The sequence below is a fragment of the Saccostrea cucullata genome, unplaced genomic scaffold (genome assembly GCF_032062105.1).
Source record: "Saccostrea cucullata isolate Sc308-1 unplaced genomic scaffold, CSIRO_AGI_Scuc_v1 ctg8678, whole genome shotgun sequence".
In the NCBI taxonomy this organism is placed as follows: Eukaryota; Metazoa; Mollusca; class Bivalvia; order Ostreida; family Ostreidae; genus Saccostrea; species Saccostrea cuccullata.
The window spans coordinates 9,148-30,457 of NW_026933053.1; the positions used below are offsets into that span (position 1 = coordinate 9,148).

General features: G+C 35.5%; 1 protein-coding gene across 2 annotated transcripts; it reads right to left on the minus strand.

Annotated features, from left to right (window-relative positions):
• Nucleotides 1-133: 133 nt before the first annotated feature.
• Nucleotides 134-18,806, minus strand: LOC134237118 (centrosomal protein of 83 kDa-like). Of its 2 annotated transcripts, XM_062719218.1 has the most exons (13): nt 18,739-18,806; nt 18,030-18,247; nt 17,712-17,862; nt 14,457-14,681; nt 13,782-14,030; nt 12,806-13,052; nt 12,289-12,433; nt 9,963-10,112; nt 9,334-9,697; nt 8,547-8,647; nt 3,646-3,838; nt 3,355-3,387; nt 1,082-1,210 (listed from the first exon to the last, which is right to left on the minus strand). In XM_062719218.1, exons 2-12 carry the CDS (start codon nt 18,239-18,241, stop codon nt 3,382-3,384), a joined length of 2,043 nt encoding a protein of 680 aa, XP_062575202.1. In that variant the 5' UTR covers nt 18,242-18,247; nt 18,739-18,806; the 3' UTR covers nt 1,082-1,210; nt 3,355-3,381. The 2 variants fall into 2 exon arrangements, with proteins under 2 accessions (XP_062575201.1, XP_062575202.1); XM_062719217.1 differs by lacking the exon at nt 3,355-3,387 and having other exon boundaries at nt 134-1,210.
• Between the last annotated feature and the right edge of the window lie 2,504 nt (nt 18,807-21,310).

The window sequence follows — 21,310 nt, forward strand, 5'->3', positions numbered from 1 at the left end:
GTGATTGTCAGCATAACTCCTCTAAAAGTGACACACAGAGTACATGTATTGTGAACCTTTCTCTACAGACTATGCCTAGGTTTTAAGTGAAAAGTCTGTGTAATTACAACTGAAAATTCAGAAAGAAGACAGGTTGCTTTATAGTCATTTATTTTTTTGTAATAAAATACATCACAAAAAAAGTAATTCTGAACTTTACCTCCATGCACTAAAAGATATGAGTGGACTTTAAAATTGGAGGTCCAATAGAATTCAATACATTTGACACTTAGTTCAAGTTAGTTAGGTATCTACTAATTGTATCAAAAATATGAAATATGTAAATTTAGTGATGCGCACTGTACCTTAAATATTTCCACTACTGTTACAGTATAATTTATTACAAAGGTACTTCATTCTAATGTTTTTCTAACAAAAACATTGACCAGAGCACCTGTTCCTGTATTGCTATACAAATCCACAACAAGGCACACGGAGATTAAAGTCAATATCAATTAACAAAAACAATAATTAATATAATACGTAAATATACAATATAATAAATATGTGTAGAGAAAATATCCACTAAGTTCAAATATCACAGCTAAAGAAGAGAATTACAGGTTTAGGACATTAGGATTATTGAACAACAACATCATTAACCAGGCCAGGCTACGAGCAGCACAGGAATCCAATCCTGGGGACGACATCAATTCAAAATGATACATGTATCTTGGATTAGACCGATAATTTGGAAAATTCCATGCATTACACTTGGGTAAAAAATATGACACTGTGTTCATCATGATGCTTAAGTCTTCCTTGTAATGCTGTTGTCTTGGGAAACTTTTCCTTGGGTATATGTTCCATTCTAAAAATTCTTAGTACAAATTTCTATATGATAAATGGTGATGATATGAGTATAATGAAGGATGAATTCCCGCCCCCCACTGTCATCAGCTGGATTTTTCGGAGTCGGCCTTCTCCATGCTTTCGTCCTCCTCCACGACGACGTCTTTTGTCACAATTTTCTCGTGTTCTTTAATGACTTCCGTCTCTGTAATTTTTTCCTCGATGACCCTCTCCCTATTTTCTCGTCGAGCTCTGGGAAGGTCCCGCGGAACGTGCTGCTGGCGATCTCCTGTAACTCCTCTAACTGTTTCTGTTGATTGTTGTCCACGCGATCCAGTCGCTGTCTCAGAAGGCGAAGGTCCTCCTGGTGTTTTCTCTCCTAAAATGTAATGTTTAAACCATTAACATTACGACATTCATTTCTTAGAAAATCAAGGTACTGTGAAATCACTTATTTTGTGTGTGATTAATATTCTTGTTTTACAGGCATTGAGAGACCCACGAATTGATGACATCACAAATTTCACATGCATTTCTACAAAATTTTCTTCAACTATGAAATCAAGTCCCTAAACAACTTTTTTTTCATCAAACCTGGAAATTAATGTGATTATACAGAATAACAAGGCACTGGTGAAACATTATACACTTATTTAATGACTACGAGGTAAACAGTCAAAATGTTGTCCCGAGGTAGTGGGGGAGACCTGGGAAACTGTTGCCTGAGGCCGAGGGCAACAGTTTCCCAGGTCTTCCCCGCTACCGAGAGACAATAGTTTGACTGTTTCACAGAGTAGTTATTAAATACTTAGTAAGTGTTTTATTACCTAACCTACTATATAATTAACTAAATTGGAATAAAAACACACAAACAATCAATAAAAAAGTTTTCACAACTGTTTATTCACATACTTGTCTATTAATTAGCTGAACACATAATATAAAGTTTCAATTAATATTTTTAATTTAAAGTAATACTTAATAAATTGATTGTTTGTGTGTTTTATTTATATTTGATTAATTATAGAGCAGGTAAATAGTGATGTCGTGATCATCAAATTGCTTGAATATCACGATGACGCTTTAAACAGTCAACAGTTCATTCTGTGGCCCGGTCAACAGTTCACTGTTTCATGATCACGCAAAAAACATAAAGTAAACCGTGAAACAGTTCAAAATGCCTAATTATAATTTATATAGTAGGTTAGGTAATAAAACTTACTGAACACTCAGATAACAAAAATTTGAAAACAGTTACTTTTACTCAGGGTCTAATAACAATTGAAAAGGAAATGTGTATTTGAGATTTTCAAAACAAAACGTAGGAACATACTAAGATACGACATTAAAAGCCCAAAAGAATACAACATAACAGACAAATACAGCTGAGAAAAGTTAGAACAGGATTAATCAATGATATTGTGTTCTAAACATCATAATTAATGATACTACTGTGTCCAAAGATGAATATGTATATCTACTGATTGATGGTTACAAGTAGTGTTGGCAACGAGTACCCGGTTAACCGGTTAACCGTCGAACGATGCGAGTATCGGTTAGTAAAACTGCTATTCGGTTACTCGGATAAAAATACATTTTTCATATTAAATACGTATAAAATAATTTTTATGTTATTTGTAAATGTATATTGACACATTTTCCTTATTTAATTACCGTTAGGCTTGCTCTAGTGGTTCACAAATAGGATCGATTTGTTTTGATTAGTTTAATTGATGGCTTTAATTGCCAGGGGTACGCGTTTTGAAAACCTGAGTTATAATTACCTGATTTAAACTGACCTGTGTTAGAGGTACATACTTTATCAAGATGCCGCCTCAAACATCGAGAGCGTGGAAATATTGTTAAACAACTCGAAATCTGTCAAATTCAAATCATGTGAATCAGAGTTGTCTTATAAGGATGCTATATTATTTAATTTAGATTGAAACAATTATTTCGATAACCAGCGACTTGCAGGAGACGCCAAACTCCCCGTTTCAAGTGACATTAAAAATCAAAATTCTTCGAAGATATTGTGTGGGTTTTTTAAAGTCTGTATTTGTAAATAAAGTTAATATATCTTATATTTGTTGTTTGTTTCTATCAATAAGTAAAAGGATGAAATTAATAATAAATACGAAAACTACAACATAAAATCATCCGAGTAACCGGGTACTCGATCGGAAGATTAAGCGAGTAACCGGTTAATAAAAATCGTCCGATTTGCCAACACTAGTTACAAGCAATTTACGAGTAATTTTATCTGTATGCTTTGTAATGATATATGTTCCTTTTATTGTTTCTATTGTTATACTTTGTGACAATTGATTAATCTTGGTTCTAAAGTTTATACACAGTATGCAGAAAATTCAAAGCTTTTCCAGATACACCAACAACACCTTCATGCAGAGAGTTGACATTTTTTTAAAATAAAAATTGACACAAGAACTTTAAAGAAATGATAAAACGGGAATAAGCCTTAATTTTCTGAGTAGAGCCGTAATTTATACATTATACTAGTACCTCTACCTATGATGTTGTCACATAAAACTAATGCTGAAAGAAGGGGAGATAATCATAAAAAGTATGTAAATAATGATACTACACTACAGCTAAGTCATTCTACAGATACATGTAACTAATTAAGAAATTTCCCTATAAACTGTAAGATTAAGTCTGGTACAGTTAACAACAAGTACAGTAATACAAGAAGTGTAAAGTAACATCCTCTGATCATGCTAGTGAGGAATTTTTTTACAAAACATTAAGATAAATTTTTACTTTATTCAGTAACCCTATACATGTATGTATTACCTGTTCTGTAAAACTGACGTTTCCTGGTAAAAATGTACAATCCACTGGTACGGTGACATTAGCGAAGGACATATCTCCAATGGTGACCGGGAACACGCTGGACAGCAGGACTTTACGGAACTCGTTATGTCGCCTGTGGAGGTCCTTCCATTGCTTCTTAAGTTTGCTGTAAATATCCTGAGGAACGCAGGCTCTGAAAGGTCAACATTGACATTAGTCTAGGTATACAGAAAATCTATTCCCGTACCAAACATTCTAACAAATGCTCATGAGCAGCTCATGAGACTCACATGAGAATCAAGTAAGAATTGTATGCAAATTAGGTAGAATTGGATTTTGCTCATGTGCAGATTGTTAGTCTTTGTTAGGGAGGAAAATACTAACCAAAATGCACATGTGCAAAATTATGCTCACCTCAATGCTCATGAGCAAAAGTCTATTCAATTTGCTCACCTAAGAACAGCCTAATTTAAGATATAGCATTGGTAGTGATTTTTCTAAGTTCAATTTTCTCACGTGAGCAAGAGGTGAGCAAGAGGTGAGGAAATTGGACATAGTCAAAATTCAGTATTACAAGTAGAACCAAAACCAAAGATTTAGAAGTCTCAATTCCTCACGTGAGGCTCACGTGAGGAAATACAATACTCTGACACTCTATGTGGTCCAAGCTTTTCCAAGACTTTATTACAAATTGACCATGTGTTAAGTGTTAACACTTCCTGCTGATAGCATCACAAATGATTGGGGACCAGGCAGGAATATCTTAATTTCTTGAGCTTCTAATCTTTATCTCCCATCAATTTGAAAATGCTTTCCTCTACTTAAACAACCTGTTGTGTCCCCCACTGTTACTTAAGGTGGGGCAGTATCCAATGAGGAGAGCCAGTTAGGATTTGTGCGCCTTCTAAGACCAGTTCAAAATTTCAATACAAAATGTGAGGGACATTGAAAGTATATGGATTAATACAGTGAAGGACTGAAATATGCTTTTGGAAATACATGTCATAACAATATTGAACTAGATGCCAACCTTTAAGAGTTACAAATGTATCCAGTATGTCCATGGGATGAGGAAATGATTAAAGATCAATTAGACATTACCATGCTGGTGCAGCCACAATGAAGGAAAATTTCAAAGATTTGCTGATCTGAGAATAGGGTAAGTGCTTTGAAATTTATTATCCCCCCTCTCATTTCAGATATTACTAATTTAAAAAAAATATGTATAAATGTTAATTATCAGCTAGTGTATTTAAGTTTGATACATTTAATGCAGAATATGTTATCAGGCATTTAACAGTTTAATTAAGAACTATAAATATGGTAAGAACAGATTATATTAGGTCAGAGTGTACAATTGACAGCCTCAGTGTGGTATTCCATGAATTACAAGTATTTAAGTTGCCAATTAAATATTGATGCATACCCGGTATGATTTTTCTATTGCATGACTGGCTTTTCATCATCATGACAAACGGATCGAACCTTGAAAATATACTAACTTATTATAACTTCAAATTTTTTGCAGATAAAAGTTGGAATCAAAGGATCTGCAGATTAATCAGGGACCCTAGCTGTCTGTGTGTGTAGTAGCTCAGAGCTTGCATACATGATGGAGTTCTGATGTTGGCACTCATTTAAAGGAAATGCAAGGAAAAAGAATGGAACAGGATGAATTGATTATGATTCTATGACCACTGGATTATTATTTTAAACCCAAGTATGACTGCCATTCATAAATTCAGCAAAGGCAAAAACATCTACTTAGCCTCCAAGACAACTTAAAACCATCTAGCACTAGTGCAGTCAAAAATGTTGACTGGACATTAACATTGGATGTTCTATCTTAATCTACTGGAAATGGAACTATTGGATAATAATTCTTTGATTGATGTGTACTGTACATAATTATAATAATTCAATTTAAATTTTAATTTCATTTTAAGTTTAAAAGATGAAGTTCACTGAACATAATTATGCATGCATCTATTTACATGTACATGTTGCTCAAGAGTATTTAAAATGTAATTGATGAATCACATTTTAGAATTACATAATTATATAATGTTTGTAATCTGAATTTTGTTATTGTTGCTTGTTCCAAGTGAGCAATTGTTGCACATGAGTCTCATGAGCCTCATGAGACTCATGTGAGCAATATTCTAGGTGAGCAAAATGATTCCTCACGTGAGCAAAAAATGCTAATGTGCAGAACCCTGCTCACGTGAGCATTTCACCTCATTTGCATGTTAAATTGCACATGAGACTCACGTGAGCAACTCAGGTGAGGAAATCTGGTTAGTCCTCACGTGAGCTGCTCATGAGCAAATTGTGAGAATAGTTTGGTATGGGTTACCTACAGCACTGGCTTTTGAATGAATGATTTGTTTATGATCAAGTTTAACATCTGTACAACATCTATTATTCTGACAAAGTCATATTTAGCTCTTAATAAGCCTTATACTCATTTTCTGTGAAAAAGGTTCATTCTCTATAAGGCCATTTTCCGGCCTACGATAAAATCACTTTAAAATGTGATTTTATATAACTTTAATCATTCTAGTTCATGATTTTGATGTTTGGTTTTCAACATCGATCATCTAAGTCACGTGATTTCGAGATAAAAAATGGCTGTCAGTTAAAGAAAAATTGAGGGTAGGTCTATTTAAATCAAGTTTCTATGCATGTTTCTGAATGTAAATGATCAAAAATTGTTTATTTATGTCGGAAATACATCAGACCTAAGTAATAAATTCGAAGATTTTTTAAATTTAAGGTTTAAGATATTTTTTTTTGACAAGAATTCTAATGCATCCATATTTTGCATATTTTGAACGTAAATCTTTACGAAATTCACACTGTAAGGTGCTGAAAAAAGTTTGATTTGAAATTTATTGAAGAGTATTACATCATATATTATTATATTGTAATTGTACATCATTTCTATAGATGTGGTACTTATTTTAAGCATAAAATAACCATGTTAGAAATGAGGTTTCTTATTTTCTATTGAACTCTAAAAGTTATGTATCAAATGTTAAAAGCACTGAATGGATTTGATTGTGATTAAATAAAACTGAAGTAGTAATTAAGAAAAGAAATTCAACAATTGCAAAAAAATTAAGAATTAACAGCATAAGAATATCAATGAAAGTACATGTTGACTATCCATATACATGTAAATAGTCAATACATACAACTCAGAGCGGTTGCATTAAAATATACATCTCTGAGTAAAATGAAATAGCGTTGTAAAATGGCTTTGCTTTTATTCAATTACTCGTGCTGCACGATATATTCAATCAAAAATCCTTCTTAACTTAATGTACTTACATGTATAAAAGTTGACCCCCCCCCCCCCCCCCCCCCCCGTGTCTAACGGCACAACATAAAATGGAGCAGAATTTTAACAGTTCCTTCAATTATGCATATCAGATTCTGAAGTTTTCGTATATACTAGTATACGGACTTAAGAGTTCTACAACATCCCAGGTACAAAATGGACCCTTAGGATTTAATGCTCCTTTCCCATCCTTGAAACCTCTAGGTTAAATTCAGTCTCTTTCCTAGTGCACTTGTTTAACACGGATAATGAGAGTTCCCTACCTAAGTCTTTAGCATTTAAAATAAATGTCATCGGTCGTTTGGATATTTTTTTTTACAAGAAAAGGTCCCGTCCTGCGTTGGGCGTTGGTTATTAATGCAACTATGCATAAACACTTAACCTTAAGTGGATGGTTTCTTTATCTGGTTGAAAAACCCTTTAATGGGGTAAAGAAACATTCATTTAATAATCACAATGACATGATACATTTAGGAATCCCCCTCCACTTTACCAATTTATTTTCTAAGACAGGACTAATGTTATCGTAACTTATGTCAATGAGTCCTCTCAATATTAAGACCCAGTTAACAAAATATGGATCAAATGATACCCTTATGGAAGTTTCCATATAAAAATGTTGTGTGTACCCATAGGAAAAAAAGTCAATAATACAAATAATAAATGCATGTAACAAAGATTGCTTTCATCATTTCTAGAACATAGATAGTACTCATAAGGAAATACAAAGAATATTTGCAGAACTCATAATGAAGTTCAAAGAAATAGCATATATAGATATACTAAACTATCATTATAAATATAAAAGATAACTCCTCTTCTCACCTTATATTCGATAAAAAGTTCTTATTTCTTAATTTTTATTAGACATTTCAGAGAAACGTCTCCACTTTTAATTTCATGACATCCAGTCTTCTCAGTCCTTTGATTTTTAGATTTTTAAATAAAAAGTTCACTTTTTTTTTAGTAAATATGCATGGCTGATATAAATCATAGTAAATCAACAGAAAACTGTAATATAACCAAAAATTTATAAAAAGAAATAATCTACATAAGCTGATATCCTTCATTGTGAGTAGTTAGCTTCTTCTACAAATATCGTAAAAATGAAGTGAAAAGTTTTTATTTAGATGTCATAACCACCTTTAACCAAATTCATAATTTGGCAGTCACTTTTTATGTTTATAACAAATTTACATGCAAATTTTGGTGTTGGTTAAAGGTGGTTATGACATGCGTATGAGTTATCTAACACAGCCACCCTCTTGATTTTTCCCATTACTCTAATGCTAATACCGACCGATAGTACCTTACTTTGTGACCCTATATCATTAAAAATACTATTGTTTCATTTACCAACCAATATTTATCATAAAACTGGAACATAAGACTAGTGATTCATGCAATTTTTAAGGGAAAAAATACTTTCTGAAAATTTGAAGTCATTGTAGGCCGCAAAACGGCCTTATAGAGAATGATCCTTTATTTGTGTATTTATCTGCATTGAATACTGGTCTGTGACCTAAAATATACATGTTTTACTTAAAAGTAGACTCACTGTAATGCCTTTTTCTCCAGTTCTATTTCTAAATTTTTGGCCTCTAAAATCTCTAATTTGTCTTTTAGTCGCTCCACCACATGTGTGCTTTTCTTCTTGTACTAAATAAAGAGAGAACATAAATCTAAATATTCAACAAGAAATAACATGTAACTGATGCAAATGAAAGCGATGCATATACAAAGACAATTTTAAGGTAAACAATTCTATATTTCTCACAAAGATTTACACAATTTTTAAAAGATTTTAACATGAGCCAAGAATGCAATAAATATTTTAATAACTGCAGATTAAAAAAATGACATTTGAATTTTAAATATCTGTACTGGAAATGTTTCCTAAATTTTTAAAAATTGTACGGGAATATTTTCCCTTTGCGATGTTACTTTTTCATCATGTAGAGTGAGCATGACTCCCTCCTTTTTGTAGGCCGTGAGTGCCCTCTGGTATTTGCCGTGGACTCACCTTTTTATACGTTGTGAGCACACTCTGGTATTTCCTGTGGACTCACCTTTTTGTAGGCTGTGAGTGCCCTCTGGTATTTGCCGTGGACTCACCTTTTTATAGGCTGTGAGCGCCCTCTGGTATTTCCCGTGGACTCACCTTTTTGTAGGCTGTGAGTGCCCTCTGGTATTTGCTGTGGACTCACCTTTTTATAGGCTGTGAGTGCCCTCTGGTATTTCCCGTGGACTCACCTTTTTATAGGCTGTGAGTGCCCTCTGGTATTTCCCGTGGACTCTCCTTTTTATAGGCTGTGATCGCCCTCTGGTATTTGCTGTGGACTCACCTTTTTATAAGCTGTGAGCGCCCTCTGGTATTTGCCGTGGAGTTCCTTTAGCTGCCCCTGTAGGTCCTGTAATCTGTGATCCACCTGAGCCTTCTCTTCCGTGAAAGCGCTCCTCTGCTGCATCAGTATGATGTCGTGATTGTCCTGTACCTTCTTCAGCTGACCCTTGGTCAACTTAATCTCCTCCCGGAGCAGTTCCACCTGATTTCTCAGCCGTAAATTGTCATCTGTCATATCCTGCTCATTTCCAAGGTAGGCGTTGATTTCAGTCTCCAGTTTGGAGATTTTACTTTTTAAGTCGGAGTTTTCACTGCGTTCCCGCTCTATTTGGTTCTGTAGAGAATTCTGATGGTCAACCTTACTCCTAAAAAAAATAATGTTAATAAATTATACAATACCTCATATCACTTGCATCTATTCATCGCATAAATCTCCTCTTTTCTGTGACTCACTTTACAGTTATATTTTTTTCCCTCCCTTTTATGACTTGTGTTAAGAAAAGGAATTCTTTCCCTTTCTTTGTTTAAGACAAGACCAGAAGTTCCCTCCCTTATATGATTTATGCTAAAACTAAAGTTCTCTTGCATGACTTATGTCAAGATCAGGAGTTCTCTCCCTTTATAACTTACTTTAAGACTAGAAGTTCCCTCTCTGCCGTTTCCTTTGCATCGTTTGCTGCTCGGATCCGCTCCTCCATTTTCTCTTTCTCCGCGTGTTTGTAGGCTTCCTGGTCAATCTTCCTCCTGTCTATTTCCTGCAGCTTTGTCTCTAATGCCAGTCTGTAAATGTCAAGAGAAACTTTTGTCACATACTGTACCATGTCAAAACAGTTTATAAACTTTTGTCATATACTGTACCATGTCAAACAGCTGATATACTTTTGTCACAAACTGTACATGTACATTGTAAAATGCAACTGATACTTTTCCTCAGCCAACTTAATAAATAAATTTACCCTGAAATACTCTTTACTATCATAAGAAATTGGATTGCATATTGTCCATCCATGTTCTCTATTCCACTTATCATAAAAGCAGTGGCCTTATATGTAAAGCTAATCAGTCAAAACTAATACCAGCTCAACCTACTTCTAATTCATTATGACCCGCTGTGTTCTGGTCAGTGTGTGACTTACTTCTCACTCTCCACACCAGTCAGTTTGTGACTTACTTCTCACTCTCCACACTGGTCAGTTTGTGACTTACTTCTCACTCTCCACACCAGTCAGTTTGTGACTTACTTCTCACTCTCCACACCAGTCAGTTTGTGACTTACTTCTCACTCTCCACACCAGTCAGTTTGTGACTTACTTCTCACTCTCCACACCAGTCAGTTTGTGACTTACTTCTCACTCTCCACACTGGTCAGTTTGTGACTTACTTCTCACTCTCCACACCAGTCAGTTTGTGACTTACTTCTCACTCTCCACACTGGTCAGTTTGTGACTTACTTCTCACTCTCCACACCAGTCAGTTTGTGACTTACTTCTCACTCTCCACACCAGTCAGTTTGTGACTTACTTCTCACTCTCCACACCAGTCAGTTTGTGACTTACTTCTCACTCTCCACACTGGTCAGTTTGTGACTTACTTCTCACTCTCCACACTGGTCAGTTTGTGACTTACTTCTCACTCTCCACACCAGTCAGTTTGTGACTTACTTCTCACTCTCCACACTGGTCAGTTTGTGACTTACTTCTCACTCTCCACACCAGTCAGTTTGTGACTTACTTCTCACTCTCCACACCAGTCAGTTTGTGACTTACTTCTCACTCTCCACACTGGTCAGTTTGTGACTTACTTCTCACTCTCCACACTGGTCAGTTTGTGACTTACTTCTCACTCTCCACACTGGTCAGTTTGTGACTTACTTCTCACTCTCCACACTGGTCAGTTTGTGACTTACTTCTCACTCTCCACACCGGTCAGTTTGTGACTTACTTCTCACTCTCCACACCGGTCAGTTTGTGACTTACTTCTCACTCTCCACACCAGTCAGTTTGTGACTTACTTCTCACTCTCCACACTGGTCAGTTTGTGACTTACTTCTCACTTTCCACACCAGTCAGTTTGTGACTTACTTCTCACTCTCCACACCAGTCATTTTGTGACTTACTTCTCACTCTCCACACTGGTCAGTTTGTGACTTACTTCTCACTCTCCACACCAGTCAGTTTGTGACTTACTTCTCACTCTCCACACCAGTCAGTTTGTGACTTACTTCTCACTCTCCACACCAGTCAGTTTGTGACTTACTTCTCACTCTCCACACCGGTCAGTTTGTGACTTACTTCTCACTCTCCACACCAGTCAGTTTGTGACTTACTTCTCACTCTCCACACCAGTCAGTTTGTGACTTACTTCTCACTCTCCACACCGGTCAGTTTGTGACTTACTTCTCACTCTCCACACCAGTCAGTTTGTGACTTACTTCTCACTCTCCACACCAGTCAGTTTGTGACTTACTTCTCACTCTCCACACTGGTCAGTTTGTGACTTACTTCTCACTCTCCACACCAGTCAGTTTGTGACTTACTTCTCACTCTCCACACCAGTCAGTTTGTGACTTACTTCTCACTCTCCACACCAGTCAGTTTGTGACTTACTTCTCACTCTCCACACCAGTCAGTTTGTGACTTACTTCTCACTCTCCACACTGGTCAGTTTGTGACTTACTTCTCACTCTCCACACCAGTCAGTTTGTGACTTACTTCTCACTCTCCACACCAGTCAGTTTGTGACTTACTTCTCACTCTCCACACCAGTCAGTTTGTGACTTACTTCTCACTCTCCACACCAGTCAGTTTGTGACTTACTTCTCACTCTCCACACCAGTCAGTTTGTGACTTACTTCTCACTCTCCACACCGGTCAGTTTGTGACTTACTTCTCACTCTCCACACCAGTCAGTTTGTGACTTACTTCTCACTCTCCACACTGGTCAGTTTGTGACTTACTTCTCACTCTCCACACCGGTCAGTTTAACAAACTCCTCCTCCCTGGCGGCCTGGACACGCCGGACAGCGTCCCTCTCTTTCTCCACCAGAGCCCGTGCCTGCTGGTCAATCGTGTGTTTGTTTATCTCCAACTTGGTCTGCAAATCTGAAGAAAAAAGATGTTTTTGTGTGAAACACTGATGCCCCCATAGGGCAGCTTATGGCAAGGGTTGAAGTTTCTAAATTGTAAGTAAAACTCCAAAGGTAAAGGTCAAAGTTGTTGGTGGCCATAGGAAGGTCCTGTCACAAGGAATACATCCAAGGAAAACATTCAAGGAATAGATTAAAAAGGTAAAGTGGGTAGGCAGCATAACATGGCTTAGTACAGTATTCTTCTCAACCAATGAAATTTCAAGATTATCATAGAAGGGTTAGGTATAACATGACCTCCCATTAAGTTATTTGGAGAGTTTATGTAGGTCCCGCAACTACAATTTTCAGCTTGTGTGAACTTTTAATAACTACAAATATAACCTACCATCCACTACATTCAGAAGTTTGTCTCTCTCCCTCTCTAACTCTCCCCTCTGTTTTAACATGTCCATTTTGAGGTTGGTGAGGTCGACTTTGTTTTTGTGGGTCAGTTCCTCCAGTTTATTTTTATAGACGGCGTTCTCCTTCTCCAGTTCGTGGATCTGCCCGGTCAGTTTGTTATGGGTGTCCCCGGTCAGAGCTAAATCTCGCTGTAACTGGTCCAGCTGTCGGCGAAGGGACTCTCGCTCAGTCTGAAAATTATACAACAAACATTTTATTTCTATACGACAATAAACATTATTATACTTCTCCGAACTCTAATGTAAAACATATAGATTGAATACTGGACAGTAGTGAAGTTAAATAAAAACTCGACAAATTAACAAACTTAACTAATCTCTAGAATGTAGAACCGGTTTTTTTTTTAGGAAGGGGGGGGGGGGGGGACAGGGTTCCTTAAACTATGCCATAAAATGAAGTTGTAGCAATGTGTTAGATATGTAAACTGATAAAACAACTTTATAAATGTGGTAATTATTTGGCGAAGCAGTTACATTTAAGGATACTTCTATTTTAAACTTTCAATATAATAACAAATATCACAAAACATGGGGAAAAGAATTCCTAAGCCAAAATCGCCAACATAAATTAACACAAGTACAGTGTAACTTCAGATATCCGGACGCCAGATATCTGGCTGCTTCAGTATTCGGATATTTTTATCACAAGAACAGAATTTTTTAATGTTATCTTGTTTTACTTCACTGGTAATTCAGGTATCCGGACACTTAATATATCCAGACAAATTGACTAGGAACCAAAGCGTCCGGATAAATGTGGCTCCACTGTACCAGAATCAGTGGAAGACATGTTAACCTCAAGGCCCTTGACAGAAGCAGACAGCTCCGTGATCTGTTTGGCTTGTACATGGGTAATGTTGTCTGTCTGTAAGTGGGTGATATTGTCTGTCTATGACTTACCTCCAGGCCTTTGACAGAAGCAGACAGCTCCGTGATCTGTTTGGCTTGTACACGGGTAATGTTGTCGGTCTCGAAGCCCTGTTTTTCTCTCTGAGCGTGTAGCTCCTCCAGTTCCAGCGTTAGCGTCTTCAGTTTCAGCAGTAACTGTGCGTTCTCCTTCTGTAGGATCCGGACACGCTCCGTGTCCTGACTGCTCTCCTCCCGCACCTTAGTGATGGTTGTCTCCCTTTCTTTACGTAGATTTGTAACCTGTTTGTAGAATTAATCATGAAAACCAAAGAAGTGAATGCCAATTATCATATCAATATATTGTTTTCACCTGAGTCTGTCATTATATGTGACATAAATTTAATGAATAAATGGAAAATGTATCTTATGATATGTAAATTTGGAATTAGTTTTACTGCATTTTTTTTCAGTTCTTGGCACATACAAAAAACATGAAAATAGTAAAAATAATTTAAATGTTTATATTTTCTCACTAAATATCATATAAATATGGAACTGAACATATTAAAGGATTGGCAAAATACGGTACATATACCATGTATACAAAGTACCATAATTACTATTCCCACATCCTAACATGCAGCCATACAATACTACCTTACTAATTTGTCGATATAATCCTTTAAGCTTTGTTGACGCGATCAGTTTGTACGTGATGTGGCTTACCTCTGCCTCGGCACTGAGTTTGTATTCCTCTATAATCCGCTGGTACTCGGCTTTCTGGGTCTCGTACTCGGACTGTGTGAAGGCCAGCGTGTGTTTTAACTGGTTACACAGCGTGCGGTATTCCTCCACCTCCTCCTCCTGTTTGTGATAACGCTCCTTGTAAATCTTCGATATTTCCTCCGTCACCTGGGTCCGTATTATTTCTAGACGTTGGGGAGTGATGACCTGAAAAATTTATTTCAGTTCAATCAATGGTTATAGTAACAAACCTAAGTTTATCATAACTTGGAACAATTGCTAATTCAAATTTAAAATGTTACAAAGATTTATTTTTAAATACATCTTTTGTATGTTACAATACAGGATTTCGATAATAAAATAAAAAGTCTTGCACAGTTTACACGGTTTGGAAAACTTTAAAGAAATTCTGGTAAGAAAGTGAGAATACTTCATCAATCAGAGAAGACCAATTTCTTGCACAGTTTATATTGTTTAGAAAACCTTAAGGGAAAGCTCTGGTAAGAAGGTAAGAATTCTTCATCAGTCAAAGAAGACCACATATATAATTCTCACATGCAAATAGTTGGTTTACAGTAAATGATGGTACTAATCAAAAAGTACACAATAAATAAATTAAATTCTACAGACAGGGTTTGACATTAAGGCACGTCCGACAGACTGAGTCTAGTAACAGATGGGTCCGGTCGGGTAAAATGTCTGTGTACTAGACCGACAGGTCGTGTAAGAAAAATAAAGGAACTTTATATATATTTTTAAACAAATTTATTATCAATGAAAGAAAGAAAATCAAAATGTTTCTAACCGCATAGTAGAAAGAAAACTACATAGGTAACAGACAGCATGACCGAAGTACTAAATATCATTGTAGGCATTCGCAACTACTCAGCCATTTTCTTAAAGAGAAACAATAAGCTAAGGAAATGGTTGAGAAGTTACGATTGTCATTGTCAGATTCACATTTAGGACATTGGTAAACTGTGTAAATGGCAATAAAACTATATAACACATTTTTTACGATACTTAAATTCTCTGAACAATATTTATGGTATGGCACTGTATTAATATTGTATACAAGTTGATTAATTTAAGTTAGGACTAAACATACTCCAGCATGCTAGAGGTTCACGGCGAGATACTTTTGACTTGGCGCCGCGTAACCTCTAGCATCCATTGTAAAAATTCTCGCCGCTGAAACCCCAAGTGGAAATAAATTATTTTTATTAAGAAATAAGGCTTTGTATATTAACGAATGGTACGAAATAATAAATTCTCAATATTTACGATAAAACTTACGCATAAAACACTGTTAACCTCTCGTATTAGCAATAAATCCATTATTTTTTAAATCGAAGCAGAAATTGAAACAAGTCGTCTGTTTAAAATTCGGAAATGGAATACAGAAAATCTGACGAAACGAAACTAGTGTAATGCAACGAAAATTTCGTTTTCTGACAAGCAATCCGCAAAATTGATGTGAAGTCAAATCGAAAGTACTTCTGGTGACAAATTGGAATAATGTCAATTTTCATTAATTAACAATAATGCACACTGAATAAAATGGATTTTATTATTTCTTGTGACTTTCATACCCCATGCAAACACGTAGGTACCTGAAAATTACTTGTTAACAGTTTATTTCACTCATAATACGTTCCGCCCAAAATATCAGGCGGAACGAGCTCATTAGAAAATGGCCTTCGGATGTAAGAGTCCGAGGTATATAAGGAGCGTAGGGACGTTAACCGAGGCTCTTACTTGTAGGAGTAGGACTAAACACAACAAGCCGCATGTATATGACCTAGTTTTGATGTTGGCATGTGCGGGAATGTTTTGTTTTTAAAAATTTAAAAATTAACTAGAACTGTCCAATAGGGACAAATACCCCCCGCTGGGTTTTTCAGAGAAGGTGCCAATTCAAAAATACTTAATGGATCTAGAGATGTTCACAATTTACTTAAAAAAATTTGCAGTGAAATATAATTGCTCATCATGTTTCTTAATGAATGAAATGGAGGTGCAACCAAATGAAACATCAATACTAATATATTGTAATTCCATTGTAACATTTTTTTTTTTTTTCATTTAATTTTTCTTCATTACTGCATTAAAAAATATATTGCAATTATGTGTTATGTCACTCTGCAAACTGATTGTTGAAAAAAAAAACCATTATACAAAATCGAATTAATCTTGATATATCAATTTTGAAATGCATTTTGAAAATAAAGAACTGGTCATCCAGTAATGAAGTGTTTTGACAGACAATAAATTACAATTAAGAGAATAAGAGAAGAGAGATCTTTAATTCTTGTGCCTTATTCCCTGAAGATTTGATAACACACACACACTTGATAAGAGATACCAGTATGCCTAAACAACTTCCAACACCAAACTCATTAATTTATCTTTAACTGGATGCATGTCCAGTCATTATTCCCAAGAGACAAATGAAATTACATTATCTTCTGTGCAATGTAAAAACCGTTTTTAACACTTGGTGTTTCTTTTTTTTTAAAAAGTTTTTATGAGTAGTTTTAAGCTGTAGTTCACGTTTTTGTAAAGATATTCTAGATTCTATGTCTCAAACCTTATACATGAGCCCAAAATGAACAAGTCAATTAAAATTTTAAAAAACCTGTAAAATGCAGAAAAATGAACAAAAAGAAATGAAAATTCCAGGTACACAACTTCATATGGTGAATAATAATTGTACAAATTTTCAAATTAATCCTTGCAATAGTTTCTGAGAAACAGTCCAAACAAAACCACAAAATAAAAATGAAAAAACACCTGTAAAATTCAAAATAATAATCCAATCAAGATGAAAAATATCAGGTGCACAACTTCATATGGTGAATAATATGTGTACAAATTTTCAGATAAATCCTTCCAATAGTTTCTGAGTAATGGTCCGGACAAAATCTTGTCTACAGACAGACGGACAGACGGACAGACAGACAGACGGACAGACAGACATGGTGATTCCAATATACCCCCCCTAAACTTCGTTTGCGGGGGGTATAAAAACCTATACAATCAAACAGATTATAAAAAGGGTTATTCATAAATCCTCACTATTTCCTGCTTTAAATATTTTTTTCTCAAGTTTGGTCAGGGCTAGTGGTTAAAGGGTCAGGGCTAGTAAAAATTTGCCAGAGTAGCCCGACTGGTCTAGTATTCCAAAAGCTTAATGTCAAACCCTGACAGAACTAATCTGTAGATCTTTTGACTTACGCTGCTTCGGACCTCCTCCATCTGCGCACTCTTCTCTCCGAGCTCGCGCCGCGTCTGTTCGTACATCGTCTTGTACTTCTCCTGTACAATCTTACTCTCCTCCACCGTCCTTTTAATCTCTTCCTCTAACTGGGCATATTCATCTTGCAACCTAAAATTCAGTCATTCTAGCATTCAAAACCTACTTAAAATTTTAATTTGAAAACATTTATCATATTAATTTCATAATTTGTATATTTAAATTATACAGGTTTTGACAATGGGACCTATATTTTTTTTAGGCATCTTTATCCTGAGAAAAAATCTGAGATTAACAACCTTTTGTGCTCCTCTTTTAGCTGCTCATAGTTGGTTCTGTGCATCTGGCTTCTCATTCGTTCATCAGCGAGCAGTTTTTGGAGCTCGGTCTCTGATGTCAGCTGAGGTAGCGACGAGGCCAGGTTTTGGACAACGGGAGGCAAGCCAGTGACATGACCAGTCCCCCCTAACATGCTTGTGCTGGCCATCTTCAGACTGTCAGTGTCCTGCATTAAATCCTACAGAAACAAAATTAATAAAAGAAAATGACTTTCAAATCCTAACGGTTGAATCTCAATATATAAATCAATCACATCATATATCTTCATGGAACCAAATGCTCCGAGAGCAAATCTGAAGAAAAAGGGGGAGGGTTGAAGTTTCATTGTGTATTTCCAATTTTGCTTTAAAAATTATGCAATTTTTTTTTACAGATAATCGTAAGTGCACATTCTATAGTTAATTCTTAAAAAACATTTTTTTTTTGGTGGTGGTGCTATCTGATCAACATGATGAATGATAATATATTTACTGAACACTGTCAGTGTCATGCTGTCATGCAAAGCAAGTTGAGACACATTTCCCGGCTTCACGCAATCCTTAAAATTCAGTCTGCATTTGCATGATGCAAAATACTCATACAGACTAGTGTAATACAAAGTTTAAAATATAAGGAATTATTCATAGACAAAAAAATAATTCACGTAAAGAATCACACAAACTATTTTACCTTCTTTCACATCTTTCTAAGTTTCTGTTCGAAATCACAACAAATACTAACGCATGCGCAATTGACCAAATACATTCTAATTTCTAAACCATTAACGGAATTTCTTCCGGGTTTTCCCAGTTTCTGTAAATGATTTCAATATTATTCTTACCTTGCTTTTAATGCCGTATATTTCATCCATTCTTCGTTTTTTATTTTCATTTAAATTAATAATATCTGGCCTTTTTCTTTTGATAATGTCCATCCTCTCAATCAACATGTTATTTTAATTAACCGACCAGTTATAATTTCTTTTTAAACATGTTAAACATGTTAATTAATATCTCCTGTGGCCAAAACATGTGTGGTCATGACTTAGTTGTTTTAATTAAGCTACTGGAACGAAATTCATGACATTCTTTTAATTAATCTTTTAATTATTTGTTTATAACTAAAACAGCAATATATAGTCGTTGCGAAAATAATTTTAATTAATGCGCCGCCGGTCGTACGTTTATTTTCCTTTTATTAAAAAAATGAATATTGAACCTACTATATAACAATGTAAGAAATTACAATTAAAAAAAAATGTTTTGCAAGTGTATTTACAATACCACTACAAGAATTGATACTAGAAGTTTAAAAGAACGATTGAATAACTCATTTAATCTAGATCTTCAGTTACACAGTTTTTGTCATCAAATAAATTATTCATAATTTCTACTGAAGACAGGGTGACACGATAGCCGGGCCTTCCTTTGAATTTTCCGTCATCTTCTTATCTTGAATCAATTGATTTTTTTCTGTCATGAAAACTTCTTAGAAATTCGATCAAGAACTTCTTTTACATATTTACTCAGCAAGCAATCTTCTCGCGTCTTTATCAGCCCAACTGGAAATTCCTTACTAGAAGGCCTAGCTGTGTGAAATCTTTATCTTATAATTCACCAAGCCAACATTTTGTGCATATTGCTCATTCCTATTATATCACAGTTTCTATCCAATACGTGATTATCTTTGTCTGTTTGTCTGTCATATTTGTCCGTTTGTCTGTCAGAATAAAAACAAACGCGCTCTAATAAAACAACATGCGGACTCCCTAAGATGTAACAGACCCTCCCTTCATCTTGAGTTATGGTTTGCTACATTACAAAGTTTATAACTTTGGGGGCGGGGATATCAGTGTGACATAACTTCTACAGATGAGGATTTTTGTGCTCGGTCGTCCGGGATGCGGCAAGTCAGACCTCGTCACCGCCATATTTGGACTGACGGGGCACGACAGTGGAACCCGGTGTGATAATGGCGTCAGTATCCATACGTGGAGTTTCTCTCCTAAAACAGGCAAGACATTTTGGAATTAAATAATTTTTGTTTTATCATATGGAATGTACCTATTGAATATCATTTTGTTTTATAAATATTGATATGGAATTTCTCTCCAGAAACATTTTGGAGTTTAATTATTTTTGTTTTATTCATATGGAATTTCTCCCTCAAAACAGACAAGGTATTTTGGAGTTTAATACTTTTTGTTTTATTCAAACGTGAAATTTTTCTTTCAAAACAGGCAAGACATTTTGAGTTTAATCATTCTTGTTTTATTTCAAGCTTTATTACAAATATATGTAAAAATAAAATATATGTTTTTAGATGCTTGTATATTGTTCTTTCCTTAAATTCTCCTCGGATCATTTGTCATCTGGTCAGCGGTATAAATATAAACTTGTGATGATGATGATTTTGCTACGAATTTGGACAATAATCATTGTCATCAACGTTATCATCTTCAACTTTCTGTATTTTTCAATCTGATTACAGACTGAGTATTTTTTCTACCGATGATTACGATTTTTGTCAATGACAGATACCAGGGTATTGTCGGGCGATGTTGAGGAAACAACGCCACCTGTCGAGATTTGGGAGTGGTCGGGAAGGAGGGTAATCATTTTTTTAGTGTCAAAAGGAAGCAATGATATCCCATAAATAATTCTATCTCTAAATTTTTTTTGAATGAAATAGGATCTTAACGAATAGTTATGAAGCTTAAAAGTCCATCAGAACAATACACATTGGGAGTAGATAAAGCACCTTAAATTACAATCGATAGCCTTGTACCCTCAACTTATTTGTCTCAGCTTTCCTCGTTTACGTTGTGTACTGTCTATTGTCGTAATCAGGTATGGTCTTGTAGATAACATTTCTTTACTCATAGTTTTTGATACTCCTCCTTGATTTTCTCAAAGTAAGTTTGATATTTTCAGATTTTTCGCGGAATTCAAAGTTTCTTTTTCACCAGAAGTTCCCTATTTCTTCTGTGTATCTCCACCGCGGAATCTGATTCAGAGGCAGCAGACGACTTTATACAAACATGGCTGGACATTCATTCCAAGGCAAGTCTGGTAATTAAGGAACAGGCATTATAATCAAAACTTTGTTCTGGGCTGTCCTTTTAATATTATTTCTTCAATTTTTAGCTATATGTCGAGGCAAGTCTTACAGAATATCTTATTTCCCTCCGTTTTCAGGTATCAAACCCGAACATCATTGTCGTCTGCTCACACAAGGAGGACCCAAACCTCCCGGACTCATG